Consider the following 24,470-nt stretch of genomic DNA (forward strand, 5'->3'; position numbering starts at 1 on the left):
TAGACCACAGAAAACACATAGATCCCCCCCCCATATTCCCAACTCCTCCCCATCCATGGAGAATCCGACACTATCCCCAACTCCTCCCCATCCATAGATAATCCGACACTATCCCCAACTCCTCCCCATCCATGGAGAATCCGACACTATCCCAAACTCCTCCCCATCCATAGATAATCCGACACTATCCCCAACTCCTTCCCATCCATGAAGACTGCGACACTATCCCCAACTCCTCCCCATCCATGGAGAATCCGACACTATCCCCAACTCCTCCCCATCCATGAAGACTGCGACACTATCCCCAACTCCTCCCCATCTGTGGAGAATCCGACACTATCCCCAACTCCTCCCCATCCATGGAGAATCCGAAACTATCCCCAACTCCTCCCCATCAATAGAGAATCCGACAATATCCCCCAACTCCTCCCCATCCATGGAGAATCCGACACTATCCCCAACCCCTCCCCATCTATGGAGAATCCGACACTATCCCCAACTCCTCCCCATCCATGGAGAATCCGACACTCTCCCCAACTCCTCCCCATCCATGGAGAATCCGACACTCTCCCCAACTCCTCCCCATCCATGGAGAATCCGACACTCTCCCCAACTCCTCCCCATCCATAGAGAATCCGACACTCTCCCCAACTCCTCCTCATCCATGGAGAGTCCAACAATAACCCCAACTCCTCCCCATCCATGGAGAATCCGACACTATCCCCAACTCCTCCCCATCCATGGAGAATCCGACACTATCACCAACTCCTCCCAATCCATGGAGAATCCGACACTATCCCCAACTCCTCCCCATCCTTGGAGAAACCGACACTATCCTCAACTCCTCCCCATCCATGGAGAATCCAACACTATCCCCAACTCCTCCCCATCCATAGAGACTGCGACACTATCCCCAACTCCTCTCCATCGATGGAGAATCCGACACTATCCCCAACTCCTCCCTATCCATGGAGAATCCGACACTATCCCCAACTCCTCCCCATCCATGGAGAATCCGACACTATCCCCAACTCCTCCCCATCCATGGAGAATCCGACACTATCCCTAACTCCTCCCCATCCATGGAGAATCCGACACTATCCCCAACTCCTCCCCATCTATGGAGAATCCGACACTATCCCCAACTCCTCCCCATCCATAGAGAATCCGACACTATCCCCAACTCCTCCCCATCCATGGAGAATCCGACACTATCCCCAACTCCTCCCCATCTATGGAGAATCCGACACTATCCCCAACTCCTCCCCATCCATAGAGAATCCAACACCATCCCCAACTCCTCCCCATCCATGGAGAATCCGACACTATCCCCAACTCCTCCCCATCCATGGAGAATCCGACACTATCCCCAACTCCTCCCCATCCATGGAGAATCCGACACTATCCCCAACTCCTCCCCATCCATGGAGAATCCGACACTATCCCCAACTCCTCCCCATCCATGGAGAATCCGACACTATCCCCAACTCCTCCCCATCCATGGAGGCTGCGACACTATCCCCAACTCCTCCCCATCAATAGAGAATCCGACACTATCCCCAACTCCTCCCCATCAATAGAGAATCCGACAGTATCCCCAACTCCTCTCCATCCATGGAGAATTCGACACTATCCCCAACTCCTCCCCATCCATAGAGACTGCGACAATATCCCCAACTCCTCCCCATCCATAGAGACTGCGACTCTATCCCCAACTCCTCCCCATCCATAGAGAATCCGACACTATGCCCAACTCCTCCCCATCCATGGAGAATCCGACACTATCCCCAACTCCTCCCCATCCATGGAGAATCCGACACTATCCCCAACTCCTCCCCATCCATGGAGAATCTGACACTATCCCCAACTCCTCCCCATCCATGGAGAATCCGACACTATCCCCAACTCCTCCCCATCCATGGAGAATCCGACACTATCCCCAACTCCTCCCCATCCATGGAGAATCCAACACTATCCCCAACTCCTCCCCATCCATGGAGAATCGGACACTATCCCCAACTCCTCCCCATCCATGGAGAATCGGACACTATCCCCAACTCCTCCCCATCCATGGAGAATCGGACACTATCCCCAACTCCTCCCCATCTATGGAGAATCCGACACTATCCCCAACTCCTCCCCATCCATAGAGAATCCGACACTATCCCCAACTCCTCCCCATCAATAGAGAATCCAACACTATCCCCAACTCCTCCCCATCCATGGAGAATCGGACACTATCCCCAACTCCTCCCCATCCATGGAGAATCGGACAATATCCCCAACTCCTCCCCATGCATAGAGAATCCGACACGATCCCCAACTTCTCCCCATCCATGGAGAATCCGACACTATCCCCAACTCCTCTCCATCCATAGAGAATCCGACACTATCCCCAACTCCTCCCCATCCATGGAGAATCCGACACTATCCCCAACTCCTCCCCATCCATGGAGAATCCGACACTATCCCCAACTCCTCCCCATCCATGGAGACTGCGACACTATCCCCAACTCCTCCCCATCAATAGAGAATCCGACACTATCCCCAACTCCTCCCCATCCATAGAGACTGCGACAATATCCCCAACTCCTCCCCATCCATAGAGACTGCAACACTATCCCCAACTCCTCCCCATCTATAGAGAATCCGACACTATCCCCAACTCCTCCCCATCCATGGAGAATTCGACACTATCCCCAACTCCTCCCCATCCATGGAGAATCCGACACTATCCCCAACTCCTCCCCATCCATGGAGAATCCGACACTATCCCCAACTCCTCCCTATCCATGGAGAATCCGACACTATCCCCAACTCCTCCCCATCCATGGAGAATCCAACACTATCCCCAACTCCTCCCCATCCATGGAGGCTGCGACACTATCCCCAACTCCTCCCCATCCATAGATAATCCGACACTATCCCCAACTCCTCCCCATCAATAGAGAATCCGACAGTATCCCCAACTCCTCCCCATCCATAGAGAATCCAACACTATCCCCAACTCCTCCCCATCCATGGAGAATTCGACACTATCCCCAACTCCTCCCCATCCATGGAGAATCCGACACTATCCCCAACTCCTCCCCATCCATGGAGAATCCGACACTATCCCCAACTCCTCTCCATCCATGGAGAATCCGACACTATCCCCAACTCCTCCCCATCCATGGAGAATCGGACACTATCCCCATCTCCTCCCCATCCATGGAGAATCCGACACTATCCCCAACTCCTCCCCATCTATGGAAAATCCGACACTATCCCCAACTCCTCCCCATCCATAGAGAATCCGACACTATCCCCAACTCCTCCCCATCAATAGAGAATCCGACACTATCCCCAACTCCTCCCCATCCATGGAGAATCGGACACTATCCCCAACTCCTCCCCATCCATGGAGAATCGGACACTATCCCCAACTCCTCCCCATCCATAGAGAATCCGACACGATCCCCAACTTCTCCCCATCCATGGAGAATCCGACACTATCCCCAACTCCTCTCCATCCATGGAGAATCCGACACTATCCCCAACTCCTCCCCATCCATGGAGAATCCGACACTATCACCAACTCCTCCCAATCCATGGAGAATCCGACACTATCCCCAACTCCTCCCCATCCTTGGAGAAACCGACACTATCCTCAACTCCTCCCCATCCATGGAGAATCCAACACTATCCCCAACTCCTCCCCATCCATAGAGACTGCGACACTATCCCCAACTCCTCTCCATCGATGGAGAATCCGACACTATCCCCAACTCCTCCCTATCCATGGAGAATCCGACACTATCCCCAACTCCTCCCCATCCATGGAGAATCCGACACTATCCCCAACTCCTCCCCATCCATGGAGAATCCGACACTATCCCTAACTCCTCCCCATCCATGGAGAATCCGACACTATCCCCAACTCCTCCCCATCTATGGAGAATCCGACACTATCCCCAACTCCTCCCCATCCATAGAGAATCCGACACTATCCCCAACTCCTCCCCATCCATGGAGAATCCGACACTATCCCCAACTCCTCCCCATCTATGGAGAATCCGACACTATCCCCAACTCCTCCCCATCCATAGAGAATCCAACACCATCCCCAACTCCTCCCCATCCATGGAGAATCCGACACTATCCCCAACTCCTCCCCATCCATGGAGAATCCGACACTATCCCCAACTCCTCCCCATCCATGGAGAATCCGACACTATCCCCAACTCCTCCCCATCCATGGAGAATCCGACACTATCCCCAACTCCTCCCCATCCATGGAGAATCCGACACTATCCCCAACTCCTCCCCATCCATGGAGGCTGCGACACTATCCCCAACTCCTCCCCATCAATAGAGAATCCGACACTATCCCCAACTCCTCCCCATCAATAGAGAATCCGACAGTATCCCCAACTCCTCTCCATCCATGGAGAATTCGACACTATCCCCAACTCCTCCCCATCCATAGAGACTGCGACAATATCCCCAACTCCTCCCCATCCATAGAGACTGCGACTCTATCCCCAACTCCTCCCCATCCATAGAGAATCCGACACTATGCCCAACTCCTCCCCATCCATGGAGAATCCGACACTATCCCCAACTCCTCCCCATCCATGGAGAATCCGACACTATCCCCAACTCCTCCCCATCCATGGAGAATCTGACACTATCCCCAACTCCTCCCCATCCATGGAGAATCCGACACTATCCCCAACTCCTCCCCATCCATGGAGAATCCGACACTATCCCCAACTCCTCCCCATCCATGGAGAATCCAACACTATCCCCAACTCCTCCCCATCCATGGAGAATCGGACACTATCCCCAACTCCTCCCCATCCATGGAGAATCGGACACTATCCCCAACTCCTCCCCATCCATGGAGAATCGGACACTATCCCCAACTCCTCCCCATCTATGGAGAATCCGACACTATCCCCAACTCCTCCCCATCCATAGAGAATCCGACACTATCCCCAACTCCTCCCCATCAATAGAGAATCCAACACTATCCCCAACTCCTCCCCATCCATGGAGAATCGGACACTATCCCCAACTCCTCCCCATCCATGGAGAATCGGACAATATCCCCAACTCCTCCCCATGCATAGAGAATCCGACACGATCCCCAACTTCTCCCCATCCATGGAGAATCCGACACTATCCCCAACTCCTCTCCATCCATAGAGAATCCGACACTATCCCCAACTCCTCCCCATCCATGGAGAATCCGACACTATCCCCAACTCCTCCCCATCCATGGAGAATCCGACACTATCCCCAACTCCTCCCCATCCATGGAGACTGCGACACTATCCCCAACTCCTCCCCATCAATAGAGAATCCGACACTATCCCCAACTCCTCCCCATCCATAGAGACTGCGACAATATCCCCAACTCCTCCCCATCCATAGAGACTGCAACACTATCCCCAACTCCTCCCCATCTATAGAGAATCCGACACTATCCCCAACTCCTCCCCATCCATGGAGAATTCGACACTATCCCCAACTCCTCCCCATCCATGGAGAATCCGACACTATCCCCAACTCCTCCCCATCCATGGAGAATCCGACACTATCCCCAACTCCTCCCTATCCATGGAGAATCCGACACTATCCCCAACTCCTCCCCATCCATGGAGAATCCAACACTATCCCCAACTCCTCCCCATCCATGGAGGCTGCGACACTATCCCCAACTCCTCCCCATCCATAGATAATCCGACACTATCCCCAACTCCTCCCCATCAATAGAGAATCCGACAGTATCCCCAACTCCTCCCCATCCATAGAGAATCCAACACTATCCCCAACTCCTCCCCATCCATGGAGAATTCGACACTATCCCCAACTCCTCCCCATCCATGGAGAATCCGACACTATCCCCAACTCCTCCCCATCCATGGAGAATCCGACACTATCCCCAACTCCTCTCCATCCATGGAGAATCCGACACTATCCCCAACTCCTCCCCATCCATGGAGAATCGGACACTATCCCCATCTCCTCCCCATCCATGGAGAATCCGACACTATCCCCAACTCCTCCCCATCTATGGAAAATCCGACACTATCCCCAACTCCTCCCCATCCATAGAGAATCCGACACTATCCCCAACTCCTCCCCATCAATAGAGAATCCGACACTATCCCCAACTCCTCCCCATCCATGGAGAATCGGACACTATCCCCAACTCCTCCCCATCCATGGAGAATCGGACACTATCCCCAACTCCTCCCCATCCATAGAGAATCCGACACGATCCCCAACTTCTCCCCATCCATGGAGAATCCGACACTATCCCCAACTCCTCTCCATCCATGGAGAATCCGACACTATCCCCAACTCCTCCCCATCCATGGAGAATCCGACACTATCCCCAACTCCTCCGCATCCATGGAGAATCCGACACTATCCCCAACTCCTCCCCATCCATGGAGACTGCGACACTATCCCCAACTCCTCCCCATCAATAGAGAATCCGACACTATCCCCAACTCCTCCCCATCCATAGAGACTGCGACAATATCCCCAACTCCTCCCCATCCATAGAGACTGCAACACTATCCCCAACTCCTCCCCATCCATAGAGAATCCGACACTATCCCCAACTCCTCCCCATCCATGGAGAATTCGACACTATCTCCAACTCCTCCCCATCCATGGAGACTGCGACACTATCCCCAACTCCTCCCCATCCATAGAGAATCCGACACTATCCCCAACTCCTCCCCATCCATGGAGAATCCGACACTATCCCCAACCCCTCCCTATCCATGGAGAATCCGACACTATCCCCAACTCCTCCCCATCCATGGAGACTGCGACACTATCCCCAACTCCTCCCCATCCATGGAGAATCCGACACTATCCCCAACTCCTCCCTATCCATGGAGAATCCGACACTATCCCCAACTCCTCCCCATCCATGGAGAATCCGACACTATCCCCAACTCCTCCCCATCCATGGAGGCTGCGACACTATCCCCAACTCCTCCCCATCAATAGAGAATCCGACACTATCCCCAACTCCTCCCCATCAATAGAGAATCCGACAGTATCCCCAACTCCTCCCCATCCATGGAGGCTGCGACACTATCCCCAACTCCTCCCCATCAATAGAGAATCCGACACTATCCCCAACTCCTCCCCATCCATGGAGAATCCGACACTATCCCCAACTCCTCCCCATCCATGGAGGCTGCGACACTATCCCCAACTCCTCCCCATCAATAGAGAATCCGACACTATCCCCAACTCCTCCCCATCCATGGAGGCTGCGACACTATCCCCAACTCCTCCCCATCAATAGAGAATCCGACACTATCCCCAACTCCTCCCCATCAATAGAGAATCCGACAGTATCCCCAACTCCTCTCCATCCATGGAGAATTCGACACTATCCCCAACTCCTCCCCATCCATAGAGACTGCGACAATATCCCCAACTCCTCCCCATCCATAGAGACTGCGACACTATCCCCAACTCCTCCCCATCCATAGAGAATCCGACACTATCCCCAACTCCTCCCCATCCATGGAGAATCCGACACTATCCCCAACTCCTCCCCATCCATGGAGAATCCGACACTATCCCCAACTCCTCCCCATCCATGGAGAATCCGACACTATCCCCAACTCCTCCCCATCCATGGAGAATCCGACACTATCCCCAACTCCTCCCCATCCATAGAGAATCCGACACTATCCCCAACTCCTCCCCATCCATGGAGAATCCGACACTATCCCCAACTCCTCCCCATCCATGGAGAATCCGACACTATCCCCAACTCCTCCCCATCCATGGAGAATCCGACACTATCCCCAACTCCTCCCCATCCATGGAGGCTGCGACACTATCCCCAACTCCTCCCCATCAATAGAGAATCCGACACTATCCCCAACTCCTCCCCATCCATAGAGAATCCGACACTATCCCCAACTCCTCCCCATCCATAGAGACTGCGACAATATCCCCAACTCCTCCCCATCCATAGAGACTGCAACACTATCCCCAACTCCTCCCTATCCATAGAGAATCCGAAACTATCCCCAACTCCTCTCCATCCATGGAGAATTTGACACTATCCCCAACTCCTCCCCATCCATAGAGACTGCGACACTATCCCCAACTCCTCCCCATCCATGGAGAATCCGACACTATCCCCAACTCCTCCCCATCCATAGAGACTGCGACACTATCCCCAACTCCTCCCCATCCATGGAGAATCCAACACTATCCCAAACTCCTCCCCATCCATGGAGAATCCGACACTATCCCCAACTCCTCCCCATCCATGGAGAATCCGACACTATCCCCAACTCCTCCCAGTCCATGGAGAATCCAACACTATCCCCAACTCCTCCCCATCCATGGAGAATCCGACACTATCCCCAACTCCTCCCCATCCATAGAGAATCCGACACTATCCCCAACTCCTCCCCATCAATAGAGAATCCGACACTATCCCCAACTCCTCCCCATCCATGGAGAATCGGACACTATCCCCAACTCCTCCCCATCCATGGAGAATCGGACACTATCCCCAACTCCTCCCCATCCATAGAGAATCCGACACGATCCCCAACTTCTCTCCATCCATGGAGAATCCGACACTATCCCCAACTCCTCCCCATCCATGGAGAATCCGACACTATCCCCAACTCCTCCCCATCCATGGAGAATCCGACACTATCCCCCACTCCTCCCCATCCATGGAGAATCCGACACTATCCCCAACTCCTCCCCATCCATGGAGAATCCGACACTATCCCCAACTCCTCCCCATCCATGGAGACTGCGACACTATCCCCAACTCCTCCCCATCAATAGAGTATCCGACACTATCCCCAACTCCTCCCCATCCATAGAGACTGCGACAATATCCCCAACTCCTCCCCATCCATAGAGACTGCAACACTATCCCCAACTCCTCCCCATCCATAGAGAATCCGACACTATCCCCAACTCCTCCCCATCCATGGAGAATTCGACACTATCCCCAACTCCTCCCCATCCATGGAGAATCCGACACTATCCCCAACTCCTCCCCATCCATGGAGAATCCAACACTATCCCCAACTCCTCCCTATCCATGGAGAATCCGACACTATCCCCAACTCCTCCCCATCCATGGAGAATCCAACACTATCCCCAACTCCTCCCCATCCATGGAGAATCCGACACTATCCCCAACTCCTCCCTATCCATGGAGAATCCGACACTATCCCCAACTCCTCCCCATCCATGGAGAATCCGACACTATCCCCAACTCCTCCCCATCCATGGAGACTGCGACACTATCCCCAACTCCTCCCCATCAATAGAGAATCAGACACTATCCCCAACTCCTCCCCATCCATAGAGACTGCGACACTATCCCCAACTCCTCCCCATCCATAGAGAATCCGACACTATCCCCAACTCCTCTCCATCCATGGAGAATCCGACACTATCCCCAACTCCTCCCCATCCATAGAGACTGCGACACTATCCCCAACTCCTCCCCATCCATGGAGAATCCGACACTATCCCCAACTCCTCCCCATCCATGGAGAATCCGACACTATCCCAAACTCCTCCCCATCCATGGAGAATACAACACTATCCCCAACTCCTCCCCATCCATGGAGAATCCGACACTATCCCCAACTCCTCCCCATCCATGGAGAATCAGACACTATCCCCAACTCCTACCCATATATGGAGAATCCGACACTATCCCCAACTCCTCCCCATCCATGGAGAATCCGACACTATCCCCAACTCCTCCCCATCCATAGAGAATCCGACACTATCCCCAACTCCTCCCCATCAATAGAGAATCCAACACTATCCCCAACTCCTCCCCATCCATAGAGAATCCGACACTCTCCCCAACTCCTCCCCATCCATGGAGAGTCCGACACTATTCCCAACTCCTCCCCATCCATGGAGACTGCGACACTATCCCCAACTCCTCCCCATCCATGGAGAATCCGACACTATCCCCAACTCCTCCCCATCCATGGAGAATCCGACACTATCCCCAACTCCTCCCCATCCATAGAGAATCCGACACTATCTGTTATACCTGAAGGGTTTCACATGTACTGTCACTTTAAGGCTGGCTCCACCCAGGAGTGATGACAAGGGTCAAGGGGCAGAGTGGCCATCTTTAGACACATGTAGAGATGTATTGATATGCAGAGCTGCCCTGTAATGCTGTACAGTGAGTCCTGAATAAACATCCGTTGTTCCAGACCAGAGTCCTGTGTCTCTCACAACACGGAGAATATAACAGTGGCGACGAGGATGGGATTTACAAGGTTACTATCCGTGTGAGAAAGGAAAGGAAGAAAAAAAAACTCTGGATTGTCAGGAATACAAACACCCACAGAGCCCAGCAGGAAAATGTCATTGATCGGGACATTAAGTGAATTTGATGGCGAACAGACAACGTGGATTTCTTGGATTGAAAGATTAGAACAATATTTCTGTGCAAATGCCATCCCAGGCGACAGGCAAGTAGCAGTTTTTCTGACACTGGTTGGTGCTAGGACATATGACACTCTTAGGGATCTCCTTTTCCCTGAAAAACCAGCAACTAAGACTTTGGCAGAGCTCCTGACACTGTTAGGGAATCACTTCCAGCCTAAACCACTAGAGATTGCAGAAAGATTCCGGTTCTATCAGCGGCAGCAGCAGCCGGGTGAAGATATTAAGGCTTATGTGCTCGCCCTTCGCAGACTAGCCTCAACCTGTTCTTTTGGGGAGTATTTACCAACTGCACTGAGGGATAAGTTTGTCATGGGACTGAATAGTGAGTCTAGCCAAAAGAGACTGTTAACAGAGAAAGACCTTACCCTTACAAAGGCAATTGAGATAGCTTCAGTGATGGAAATGGCTGTGAAAGATACAGAAGCTTTGAACCCCCAGAGCAGAAGGGAAGAGGTTAAAGAGGAAGTTTTCAGAACAGCAGTCAAGCAAACTGCAGCTAATGGTAAATATAGACCCTCACCAACCAGGACGTCAGCTTGCTACCGTTGTGGGAATACAGACCATGATCACAAAGTCTGCCGGTTTAAGGATCAGCTCTGTCATAATTGTGGAAAGGCAGGCCATCTGAAACGAGTCTGCCATAGTAAGAAGGTGCGAAATAAACAACCTCTGAACACCAGGACAAAGGCATATATGGTGGGAAGATATCCATCGTCATCGGAATCAGAGGATGAGGAAGTGCTCCACAGATTGGACATACATCATATGCATTCAGCACCCTCAGCAATGACTGTAGAGGTAACCGTGGAAGGAAAGAAACTCAAGATGGATGTAGACACAGGAGCAGCAGTTTCAGTTATCACCCAGAAACAATGGAGAAAACTTCTGATCCGAACAACTGTCCGTCCAACACCAATCAAACTGCAGACATATTCAAAGCAGATACTCCACCCACTGGGGTACGTGAAAGTACAGGTATCCTACAAGGGTCAGACAAAGAGAATGCCATTATATATCCTAGAACATGGGGGACCCCCTCTTTTTGGGAGAGACTGGATTGCTCACTTTGGCATGCCAGACATCGCCATTAACCCCTGCAACACCGTGACCATCCCATCAGGGGATGAAGAGGGATGGGTGAAGTCCCTGAAACAGCGATTCCCGCAAGTCTTTGATAACCATTTGGGAAAAATAAAGCATGACTGTGTGAGACTCAGGCTGAAACCCAATGCCCAGCCTAGGTTCTTCAAAGCTCGGACGGTACCTTTCGCACTCCGAGCAGGTGTGGAAGCTGAACTAAGCCGGCTGGAGGAACAAGGTGTCATCTCAAAGGTAGAGCACAGCGAGTGGGCATCACCAGTTGTACCAGTAAAGAAAGCGAATGGGGACTTACGCATTTGTGGCGATTTCCGCATGGCACTAAATTCTCAACTGGAGATAGACCAGTATCCCCTACCCAGAGTAGATGACATTTTTGCCTCTCTTGCAGGAGGTCAAAAGTTCACCAAGCTTGATCTCAGGCAAGCTTATTTACAGTTTGAGGTCCACCCTTCGTCCCGCAAGTTTCTAACAATCAACACTCACAAGGGACTGTATGAATACAATCGGATGGTGTTTGGGGTAGCCTCCGCCCCAGCCATTTGGCAACGCAAAATGGATGAGATTTTGGCGGACATTCCTTTCACACAGTGCCTGTTAGATGACATGCTCATCACGGGCCTGACGGACCAGGAACACAAGCGTAACGTGGAGCTTGTGTTGGCCAGACTCCAAGAGCAGGGTCTAAAAGTGAACTTAGCGAAATGCCAATTCATGGTACCTAAATTGGAGTTTTGTGGCCACCTTGTGGATGCAGAGGGTATACACACCACGGAAGCCAAAGTTGATGCTTTAGTAAAAGCTCCAGCCCCGACCAACGTCCAGCAGCTGCGATCATACCTGGGCTTGCTGAACTATTACCACAAATTCCTGCCGGATCTAGCACACACTTTGTTTCCATTAAACAAGCTTTTGGAGAAACACTCCAGATGGAACTGGTCGGCTGCATGCCAACGTGCTTTTGAAGTTTCTAAGCGAAAGCTGTTGGCGTCACGCATGCTCGTGCACTATGACCTCCAAAGGCCTCTCACCTTGGCTTGTGATGCCTCACCCTATGGTCTAGGGGCTGTACTATCTCACGTTTTACCAGATGGGTCAGAGAAACCTGTGGCATTCGCCTCCAGGTCCTTGACAAAAGCAGAAAGCAATTACTCTCACATTGACAAAGAGGCTCTGGCGCTCATATGGGCAATTAAGAAGTTTCATCTTTACCTGTATGGTAGGGAATTCACCATACTGACTGATCATAAACCACTCCTTCAGATCTTTAGCCCTGACAAAGGCATCTCCCAGACGACTGCAGCCCGTCTTCAACGCTATGCCCTATTCTTGGGAGCATATAGCTACAAAATCCAGTATCGCAGCCATGATGCCAACGCTAATGCAGACGCCATGTCCCGTCTGACAAGGACATTAACAGACTCTTCTCCACCTGTCAAGAGTTGTCGTTACACTAGCCTGTCCTTTCTGTCTTCCGGGGAAGTAGCAGCCCATACAGCCAAGGATACCTTCCTTAAGACAATACTCTCCTGGGTACGGTACGGTTGGCCTGCAACTGTCACACAGGATTATGAGCCTTACTTCCGTAGGCGTCTGGAATTAACTGTGTCTGGCAACTGTGTTTTATGGGGAGACCGAGTGATCGTTCCACAGACCCTCCGGAGACACATTCTGGAATTGCTACATACTGGTCATCCCGGGGGCACACGTATGAAACAAAAGGCCCGAGGCTATGTGTGGTGGCCAAACCTCGACTCCGATATCACGACATATGTGAATGCGTGTGCTGGATGTGCACAAACTGCGAGAGACCCTCCTCGAGGGTGCGTCCAGCCCTGGACTTGGCCCACGGTTCCCTGGTTTCGCCTACACTTGGACTTTGCAGGCCCGATCAGAGGACACACCTTTTTGATCATTATTGATGCCCATTCAAAGTGGCCTGAGGTCGTTCCTGTTACTCAGCCAACGACTAAGGCGACGATTTCCATACTGTTACATCTCGCTGCTACGTTTGGATACCCCAGAGAAATTGTCACAGACAACGGTGCACAATTCACAAGCCAGGAGTTTCAGGGTTTCCTGACTGCCCACAACATCAAACACAAGTTGACCGCACCTTACCACCCGGCTACAAATGGTCAAGCAGAAAGGTTTGTACAGACCTTCAAACGCTATTTCAAAGCTACTGTGGCTACAAGTAAACAACAGTCCCTGTCACCCCAGCAGCTGGACTCCTTCCTTTCTGCTTACAGAACCACACCACATGCAACCACTGGGAAAACTCCAGCTGAACTTCTTTTGGGTCGGCAGCCATGGACTGTTTTGGATATGCTCCGCCCTCAAACGGTCCAGGAACATGTACGGCAGTCCCAAGACAAGAGGGTCGAACACGACGAGATTCCCCGGTTTACAGCCCAGCAAAAGGTATGGGCCCGATCTTATGGCGCTTCCAACACTCGTTGGCTTCCTGCTATCGTCGCAGAGACTTTGGGACCCAAAATGTATAGGGTCTGCCTGGAAGATGGTTCCATTTGCAGAAGGCATGTGGACCAATTGCGTTCTCGTTCTCAGCTGCCCGAATCCCTGACATCGGCTGCACCTCCAGTGTCTCAAGGATCTGCTCCTACCGGATCAGGAGGCATTGAGACTGATGCTTGGGGAGACTCTGAACTTTTGAACTCAGCTCCAACAGAGCCCTCCAGCCCTGGTCCAGAGGTCTGCTCACCCTCTGAGCTAGGGAATCCCCTCTTGGCCCCGCCGGTGTCCATTCCGGCCAGCCCTGCTTCCTCCAGCCCCGAGTCGCTGGGTGCCCGTCCTCAACGACACTGTCGCCCTCCTGACCGGTTTCAAATGCAAGACTGGTTACGAGACTTTCGACGGGCCCGCCGAAAGTGATCCGCTGCCATTTTCCCCCCGGAGCTTCCCTGGAAGTTGTTCTCACATCCGGACGTGGAAGAAACCATGTAAATCTCCTGAGTTGGAGGACTGTATTGGACAATTACGAGTTACTGTTTTATGCCTGTTCTTGTTTTGTTGTTTTTTTTTTTTTTGTTTTTTGTTTTTTTTTTTTAGGTATGGATGGAAGGTGTTATACCTGAAGGGTTTCACATGTACTGTCACTTTAAGGCTGGCTCCACCCAGGAGTGATGACAAGGGTCAAGGGGCAGAGTGGCCATCTTTAGACACATGTAGAGATGTATTGATATGCAGAGCTGCCCTGTAATGCTGTACAGTGAGTCCTGAATAAACATCCGTTGTTCCAGACCAGAGTCTATAACACTATCCCCAACTCCTCCCCATCCATGGAGAATCCGACACTATCCCCAACTCCTCCCCATCCATGGAGAATCCGACACTATCCCCAACTCCTCCCCATCCATGGAGAATCCGACACTATCCCCAACTCCTCCCCATCCATGGAGGCTGCGACACTATCCCCAACTCCTCCCCATCAATAGAGAATCCGACACTATCCACAACTCCTCCCCATCCATAGAGACTGCGACAATATCCCCAACTCCTCCCCATCCATAGAGACTGCAACACTATCCCCAACTCCTCCCCATCCATAGAGAATCCGAAACTATCCCCAACTCCTCTCCATCCATGGAGAATTTGACACTATCCCCAACTCCTCCCCATCCATAGAGACTGCGACACTATCCCCAACTCCTCCCCATCCATGGAGAATCCGACACTATCCCCAACTCCTCCCCATCCATAGAGACTGCGACACTATCCCCAACTCCTCCCCATCCATGGAGAATCCAACACTATCCCAAACTCCTCCCCATCCATGGAGAATCCGACACTATCCCCAACTCCTCCCCATCCATGGAGAATCCGACACTATCCCCAACTCCTCCCCATCCATGGAGAATCCAACACTATCCCCAACTCCTCCCCATCCATGGAGAATCGGACACTATCCCCAACTCCTCCCCATCCATAGAGAATCCGACACTATCCCCAACTCCTCCCCATCAATAGAGAATCCGACACTATCCCCAACTCCTCCCCATCCATGGAGAATCGGACACTATCCCCAACTCCTCCCCATCCATGGAGAATCGGACACTATCCCCAACTCCTCCCCATCCATAGAGAATCCGACACGATCCCCAACTTCTCCCCATCCATGGAGAATCCGACACTATCCCCAACTCCTCTCCATCCATGGAGAATCCGACACTATCCCCAACTCCTCCCCATCCATGGAGAATCCGACACTATCCCCAACTCCTCCCCATCCATAGAGACTGCGACACTATCCCCAACTCCTCCCCATCAATAGAGAATCCGACACTATCCCCAACTCCTCCCCATCCATAGAGACTGCGACAATATCCCCAACTCCTCCCCATCCATAGAGACTGCAACACTATCCCCAACTCCTCCCCATCCATAGAGAATCCGACACTATCCCCAACTCCTCCCCATCCATGGAGAATTCGACACTATCCCCAACTCCTCCCCATCCATGGAGAATCCGACACTATCCCCAACTCCTCCCCATCCATGGAGAATCCGACACTATCCCCAACTCCTCCCTATCCATGGAGAATCCGACACTATCCCCAACTCCTCCCCATCCATGGAGAATCCAACACTATCCCCAACTCCTCCCCATCCATGGAGAATCCGACACTATCCCCAACTCCTCCCTATCCATGGAGAATCCGACACTATCCCCAACTCCTCCCCATCCATGGAGAATGCGACACTATCCCCAACTCCTCCCCATCCATGGAGACTGCGACACTATCCCCAACTCCTCCCCATCAATAGAGAATCAGACACTATCCCCAACTCCTCCCCATCCATAGAGACTGCGACACTATCCCCAACTCCTCCCCATCCATAGAGAATCCGACACTATCCCCAACTCCTCTCCATCCATGGAGAATCCGACACTATCCCCAACTCCTCCCCATCCATAGAGACTGCGACACTATCCCCAACTCCTTCCCATCCATGGAGAATCCGACACTATCCCCAACTCCTCCCCATCCATGGAGAATCCGACACTATCCCAAACTCCTCCCCATCCATGGAGAATACAACACTATCCCCAACTCCTCCCCATCCATGGAGAATCCGACACTATCCCCAACTCCTCCCCATCCATGGAGAATCGGACACTATCCCCAACTCCTACCCATATATGGAGAATCCGACACTATCCCCAACTCCTCCCCATCCATGGAGAATCCGACACTATCCCCAACTCCTCCCCATCCATAGAGAATCCGACACTATCCCCAACTCCTCCCCATCAATAGAGAATCCGACACTATCCCCAACTCCTCCCCATCCATAGAGAATCCGACACTCTCCCCAACTCCTCCCCATCCATGGAGAGTCCGACACTATTCCCAACTCCTCCCCATCCATGAAGACTGCGACACTATCCCCAACTCCTCCCCATCAATAGAGAATCCGACACTATCCCCAACTCCTCCCCATCTATGGAGAATCCGACACTATCCCCAACTCCTCCCCATCCATAGAGACTGCGACAATATCCCCAACTCCTCCCCATCCATAGAGACTGCGACACTATCCCCAACTCCTCTCCATCCATGGAGAATCCGACACTATCCCCAACTCCTCCCCATCCATAGAGACTGCGACACTATCCCCAACTCCTCCCGATCCATAGAGAATCCGACACTATCCCCAACTCCTCTCCATCCATGGAGAATCTGACACTATTCCCAACTCCTCCCCATCCATGGAGAATCCGACACTATCCCCAACTCCTCCCCATCCATGGAGAATCGGACACTATCCCCAACTCCTCCCCATCCATGGAGAATCAGACACTATCCCCAACTCCTCCCCATCCATGGAGAATCGGACACTATCCCCAACTCCTCTCCATCCATGGAGAATCCGACACTATCCCCAACTCCTCCCCATCCATAGAGAATCCGACACTATCCCCAACTCCTCCCCATCAATAGAGAATCCGACACTATCCCCAACTCCTCCCCATCCATAGAGAATCCGACACTCTCCCCAACTCCTCCCCATCCTTGGAGAGTCCGACACTATTCCCAACTCCTCCCCATCCATGGAGACTGCGACACTATCCCCAACTCCTCCCCATCAATAGAGAATCCGACACTATCCCCAACTCCTCCCCATGTATGGAGAATCCGACACTATCCCCAACTCCTCCCCATCCATAGAGACTGCGACACTATCCCCAACTCCTCCCGATCCATAGAGAATCCGACACTATCCCCAACTCCTCTCCATCCATGGAGAATGCGACACTATTCCCAACTCCTCCCCATCCATGGAGAATCCGACACTATCCCCAACTCCTCCCCATCCATGGAGAATCGGACACTATCCCCAACTCCTCCCCATCCATGGAGAATCCGACACTATCCCCAACTCCTCCCCATCCATAGAGACTGCGACACTATCCCCAACTCCTCCCCATCCATGGAGAATCGGACACTATCCCCAACTCCTCCCCATCCATAGAGAATCCGACACCATCCCCAACTCCTCCCCATCCATGGAGAATCCGACACTATCCCCAACTCCTCCCCATCCATGGAGAATCCGACACTATCCCCAACTCCTCCCCATCCATAGAGAATCCGACACTATCCCCAACTCCTCCCCATCCATGGAGAATCTGACACTATCCCCAACTCCTCCCCATCCATGGAGAATCCGACACTATCCCCAACTCCTCCCCATCCATAGAGACTGCAACACTATCCCCAACTCCTCCTTATCCATAGAGAATCTGACACTATCCCCAACTCCTCCCCATCCATGGAGAATCCGACACTATCCCCAACTCCTCCCCATCCATGGAGAATCCGACACTATCCCCAACTCCTCCCCATCCATGGAGAATCCGACACTATCCCCAACTCCTCTCCATCCATGGAGAATCCGACACTATCCCTAACTCCTCCCCATCCATGGAGAATCCGACACTATCCCCAACTCCTCCCCATCCATGGAGAATCCGACACTATCCTCAACTCTTCCCCAACGCCCACCTCCACCATTAGTAGTGACCAGACAGACCTGCCCACCTCCACCATTAGTAGTGACCAGGTAGACTTCCTATAAGTATACGTTTGTACATACAGTGTAAGTGACGCACGTTCTGTACATTCCATACCTGAATTGAAGGTTTCCCGCAGTACATGGACAGCGGACGCACACACACCCTCCGGAAGTGACGGCAGAGCTGGCAGTGCCCTCAGTCCCCTCATCCCCAGACAGACGGCATGGAAGACATGGGAATAGAGGGCTGGCCATAGACAGGCACAGTACTGACTTTGCATAGCTGATTCTGAGCTACTCAGGACTTGATTCCACATCTTCTGATCTAAGCCCACCAGGATCTGTAGAATTGGGGTCACCTGACTCCTATCCTCCTTGATAAGGACCCCCAGATTGCTGGATGACCCCTGAGCTGGGGTCACTTGACTCTTCTGCAGACTATTGGATGTCCTAAGTGCAGGATCTGTAGCTTGGTTCATCTGGGACTCCATCTCTCCCCTGTCCTCCTGGACAAGAATCCCCAGATTACTGATTGACCTCTGACCTGGGACCACCTGACTCTTCTGTAGAACCAGGGTCACCTGACTCCTGTCTTCTTGGACAAGGACAGCCAGATTGCTGGATGACCTCTGACCTGGGACCACCTGACTCTTCTGCAGACTACTGGATGACCTAGGATCAGGAGGTTTCTTCATGTGGATCTCCATCTCTCTCCTCAAAATGTCTTCCAGACCACACTGAGACCACATCCGACACAACTCTCCTGCCAGCACTCGGCTCCTCTCTTCTGCCAATATTCCCAATGTCCGGCTCAGACTAAACGGCCGCAGTTCTGCCAATGGTCTTCCTCGCTTGGATAACTCATCCACCACCTGGTTGTACAATGTCAGGGACCGGCACAGGTCTGGGGTCACCTCGGCTGGGACTTGTGCCACCCTGCGCAGTACGCAAAGTATAAACCGCTCTGTAATGAGGGTGGCTTTAACCGCCATAAGGAGCAGGACACTGGGGAGGTTCCTGATGGCATCCTGCATGGAGGGGGATGGGATGGGGTACAGGCAGGGGTCACCCCGAAGTCTTCTCTGCAGTAACGCACTTTCAGAGGTGACTTCCCGCAGCCTCAGACACATAGCGGACAGGCGGGAGGGTATCGGGGGACTCTGCTCTATCAGCTCACACATGCTGGTCATGTAATTCATGAGGGTCATCTGATGGACAACAAACTGACGGGTCAGGGTCAGAAGATGGCGCTGGCGGGTGAGGAGAACCAGCTGCTGAGCGCCGCCGTGTCTACGTGATAACTCTGTATACATCCCATCGAGGAGAGCCTGGGCGCCCCCTGATGGCTGGGGTAGGGCTGCATCGATGACATCATACTGAGACTCCGCCCTCTGTAGGAAAACTGGAGAAGACGGAGGAGATCCCGGCCCTGAGAGGAGAAGGGAAAACAAGGATTAGAGATGGGAGATCACATGACAGAGGGAGAAGATCACATGACAGAGGGAGAAATCACACACAGGAGGCCCAATCAGGGGAGTGAAAAATATAATGGGAGGAGTCACATGATAGCACAATGGAAAGAGTCACATAATAAAAGGAGTCACATGACACGGGACAGGCCAGCACAGAAGTAGTCCTCACCCCATCAGTGAGGCCAGTCCTGTGCTGCCCATCAGTGAGGCCAGTCCTGTGCTGCCCATCAGTGAGGCCAGTCTTGTGCTGCCCATCAGTGAGGCCAGTCCCGTGCTGCCCATCAGTGAGGCCAGTCCCGTGCTGCCCATCAGTGAGGCCAGTCCCGTGCTGCCCATCAGTGAGGCCAGTCCCGTGCTGCCCATCAGTGAGGCCAGTCCCGTGCTGCCCATCAGTGAGGCCAGTCCTGTGCTGCCCATCAGTGAGGCCAGTCCTGTGCTGCCCATCAGGGAGGCCAGTCCTGTGCTGCCCATCAGGGAGGCCAGTCCTGTGCTGCTCATCAGGGAGGCCAGTCCTGTGCTGCCCATCAGTGAGGCCAGTCCTGTGCTGCCCATCAGTGAGGCCAGTCCTGTGCTGCCCATCAGTGAGGCCAGTCCTGTGCTGCCCATCAGTGAGGCCAGTCCTGTGCTGCCCATCAGGGAGGCCAGTCCTGTGCTGCCCATCAGGGAGGCCAGTCCTGTGCTGCCCATCAGTGAGGCCAGTCCTGTGCTGCCCATCAGGGAGGCCAGTCCTGTGTTGCCCATCAGTGAAGGAGAAAATGTATTTATTGACAACATTTTCCTACAGAAACTAAGAAAAAAAAAGGTTTTCTTCTTCAAAGTTTTGGTCTTTGTATCAAAAAACAAAACAAAACCCCCCAGCAGTGAATAAATATCACCAAATGAAAGCTCTATTTGTGTGAAGAAAATGATACAAAATGTCATATGGGTACAGTGTTGTATGACTGCGCAATTGTCATTCAAAGTGCAACAGCGCTGAAAATTGGCATGGGCAGGAAGGTGATGGGGGGGGGGGTGTTTCTGGTATTGAGGTGGTTAATGTCCTCAGCAAACACCCCAACCCCCCCCCCAACCACCATTCTCAGCCCCTCACTTTAATATCCTCAGACTCCCCCACATTACAATCCTCAGCTCCCCCCCCCCCATTCAGTCCTCAGCTCCTTTTCACATCAGCCTCCCTTCACACTCGTGTCCTCAGCCCCTCTTCAGTCCCTACCTTACACAGACAGATCGGAGGGTGGGAGATGCAAGAGAGTGATTGTTTGCTAGGACCGCCCTTCATCATAGTAGCCAATCACTTGCTTGTTAACCCTGGGCAGCTGCTGCTCTCCATCCAGAACGGATCTGCCTCCCACTGTTGGCTCTATAAGGATTGACGTGATCCCTGATTACGTCATACTTTGGATGACGAAACGCGTTGGATCCCGTGCTACCCCTTACGCCACTTCCGGGTTCTTGGAACGCAGCCGGAACGCAAACCGGCTGCAGCGCTTTTTGTGAGCTGTTCCCTGTGAACTTTGATGTAAGTGTGGTTACATTTTTATTAAATCTTGACTTCTACATACTACACCATGAGCTTCCTCTACTTTTTCATGGCTTAATAGAACTACCGTATGCTTGAGAGGAAAACTTAGTGGAATCCACACCAGTCCTTCCTACACAGTGGAGAAAGTCCCGGACATTTAACCACTTGCTGACCAGTCACTGGGACTGTACTGCGGCAAAATGGCTCGATTCCGTCCAGCGACGTAGACCTACGTCGCTGGACTCCTCCCCTTGTGGGCGGCGCACGCTCCCGCTGTTTTCAGTTACAGCGGGAGTCGGGCCAGGGGAGGAGAGGCGGTGATCACTGCCGCTCTTCCCCGATCGTCGGGAATCTAGTGTGGAAATCACAAGCGGGCGGATCTCCTAAGTGACAGACAGGGTCAGATTGCAGGGTTCAACATAGCTCAACCTGCGATCTGTCCTTGTGTCACTCGGTCACCTCCCCCCCCCCCCCCCACACGTCAGTAAGCACCAGGCATACATTAACCCCTCCCTCTCCAATAAAATTAACCCCTTCCCTGCCAGTGCCATTTTTACAGTAACAGAGCATATTTATAGCACTGATTACTGCAGTAATGTCACTGGTACTCCCAAAAGTGTCAAAAATGTCAGTCAAGGGTCCGATCTGTCCGCCGCAATGTTGTAGTCCCACCCAAAAAAAAAAAAAGAAAAACGCAGATCGCCGCCATTACTCGTTAAAAAAAAAAAACACCAAAAATGACAAAAATCTTTCCCTTAGTAAGTAGACGCAATAACTTTTGTGCAAACCAATCAAAATACGCTTATTGCGATTTTTTTTACCAAACATAGGTAGCAGAAAACAAATTGGCTAAAAATGTAAAAAAATTTTGATTTTTACATTTTTTTGGGGGAATTTCATATAAAAAAATGTGAAAAATTTTGTTATTTTTGCAAAATTTACGCTCTTTTTTTGTTTATAGCACAAAAAGTAAAAATCGCACAGGTGATCAAATACCACCAAAAGAAAGCTCTGTTTGTGGGAAAAAAAGGACGTAAATTTCTTTTGGATACGGCGTCGCACGACCGCGCAATTGTCAGTTAAATTCGCACAGTGCCGAATCACAAAAAGTGGCACAGATGTAAGACAGCAAAATCCTCCGGTGGTAAAGTGGTTAAAGAGAGCGGGGAGACGAGAGTCCAAAATAACGGAGATTCCCTGAAGTTATCGCTTGCCTATGAGAGACCCCAAGGGGTCATCTGGTCAGGGAGTGAGGAGGACACCTGGTGACCGATTCCTTTACCTGATTTTGCATCTTTTCTGAGCACTGCAGTCACTGCAAACCTGTTTTGCTGCACAAATTGCACAACTGCACATTTATAAATGGACTTCAAGTTGTTTTATATTAAATTTATAGTCGCACAGTCACTTTCTATTGAATTATCTGGGGTATCCCAATCATTATTCATTTGTTTGTGGTTTCTAAGATGCACAGTCAGTATTTCTGGTTTATATTCCGTAGCTCTTTGTGTTTCTGACCAGCTGCTCAATTTTTTTAATATCTTTTGAATATTGTTTGAACATTTAATTAAAGCGGAGTTCCACCCTGGTTATACTTTTTTTACAGTCAGGGTCGGTACATTCCACAATGGATGCCTCTGATCTGTCCCGGGTTGCACTTACCTTTTAGAAGAAATATTTACCTTGGAAATGTATTGTCCAGCGCTGCCATCTCAGGTGTGGGCAGCTTGAAGCCAGCGCCATCCTCTTCTGTGTCCTCTTCCTTCTTCTTCGGTCCCACGATGCACTGCACCGGCCCCGCCGTCACTTCCGGGGCCGCAGCGTCATCCCTGCACAGTGGGCGTGCCCAGAAGCTGTTTTGCAAGGTATGACGGCGCCTCCACCGGAACTGACGTCGGGGCCGGTGCAGGCGCAATGATTCCTGGGATGACGTTCATCTCCCAGGAATCATTGCAAAGCCAGGAAGTGACGAATCGCCGTGGCCGCCGAGGGGAGGAAGAGGAAGTAAGGTGAGTATATTATTTTCTCTACGAGGTAAGTAAAAAAAATTGCAATTATCCATTTGTTTTCAGGGGACCCGGAGCGAGAAGATGGAGGTAAGTATCATTTTAGGGTGGAACTCCGCTTTAATATATATTTTTTTTTGGAATAACCCAATTTGTATTCATTCACCTCACCAGTCCTAGGCGCGGTCAGGTGAGTAACAATAGTTACCCATCCCCCCCTTTCTATAAGGATTACAGAGTGACGGTTGGGGGAAGGAAGGGGTCGGAAATGGCGGGACCCCGGCAGTCCAAATGGGACAATGACTCGGTCCGCAGTCCGCCATTTAGTGATGCCGGATATAGAAATCAGCACAGCGACTTAACCGCATGAAAGAAGAAGCAGAAACTGTGATGCAATGGAAGGAGGAGTCATATGAGGGTGGGAGGAGTCACATGATGATACAAGTCAGGTGACAGGAGAAAAGGCAAATCATAATGAAGTGGGAGGAGCCATGCATTACCATTAAAGGCTGTCCTCTTACATTTGATGTCACTGGGGTGTGACATGTCTATTGGAGGAGAGATAAAAGGGGCGGGGCCTGTGGTGCCGAGCGATCCATCTTCATCTGTAAGGACAGAAAACATTGATTGGTTAGAATCATTCACCATCTACAGAGTTCAGCATCCAAATAATCAGTCCTGATAATAAACCCCAGACACTCCCACTGGGAGGGGCATCTCTGCCCCACATGGGGGACACTGACCTCCACCACACACCCATTGTTGGGGTAGATCTGCCAGTGTGTGTGTGGAGGGGGAAGGGTGGGGGGTAAACTGACCTCATAGGAATGAGTGCAGAGTCCGGGG

At 51.8% G+C, this 24,470-nt stretch overlaps 1 protein-coding gene across 2 annotated transcripts in view; it reads right to left on the reverse strand.

The window, feature by feature from the left end:
- The window catches only part of CCDC142 (coiled-coil domain containing 142), a 50,949-nt gene extending 26,724 nt beyond the window's left edge, over positions 1–24,225 (reverse strand). For both annotated transcript variants that reach the window (XM_082276116.1, XM_082276115.1), the window contains exons 1-2: positions 24,146–24,225; positions 18,740–20,053 (exon numbers count right to left, since the gene is read on the reverse strand). In XM_082276116.1, coding sequence (XP_082132242.1) covers positions 18,740–20,053; positions 24,146–24,170 — 1,339 coding nt within the window. In that variant the 5' untranslated portion in view covers positions 24,171–24,225. The remainder of the gene's footprint in view (positions 1–18,739; positions 20,054–24,145) is intronic.
- Between the last annotated feature and the right edge of the window lie 245 nt (positions 24,226–24,470).

The sequence above is a fragment of the Pelophylax lessonae genome, assembly GCF_965119305.1.
Source record: "Pelophylax lessonae genome assembly, contig: HAP1_SCAFFOLD_280, whole genome shotgun sequence".
NCBI classification, from domain to species: domain Eukaryota; kingdom Metazoa; phylum Chordata; class Amphibia; order Anura; family Ranidae; genus Pelophylax; species Pelophylax lessonae.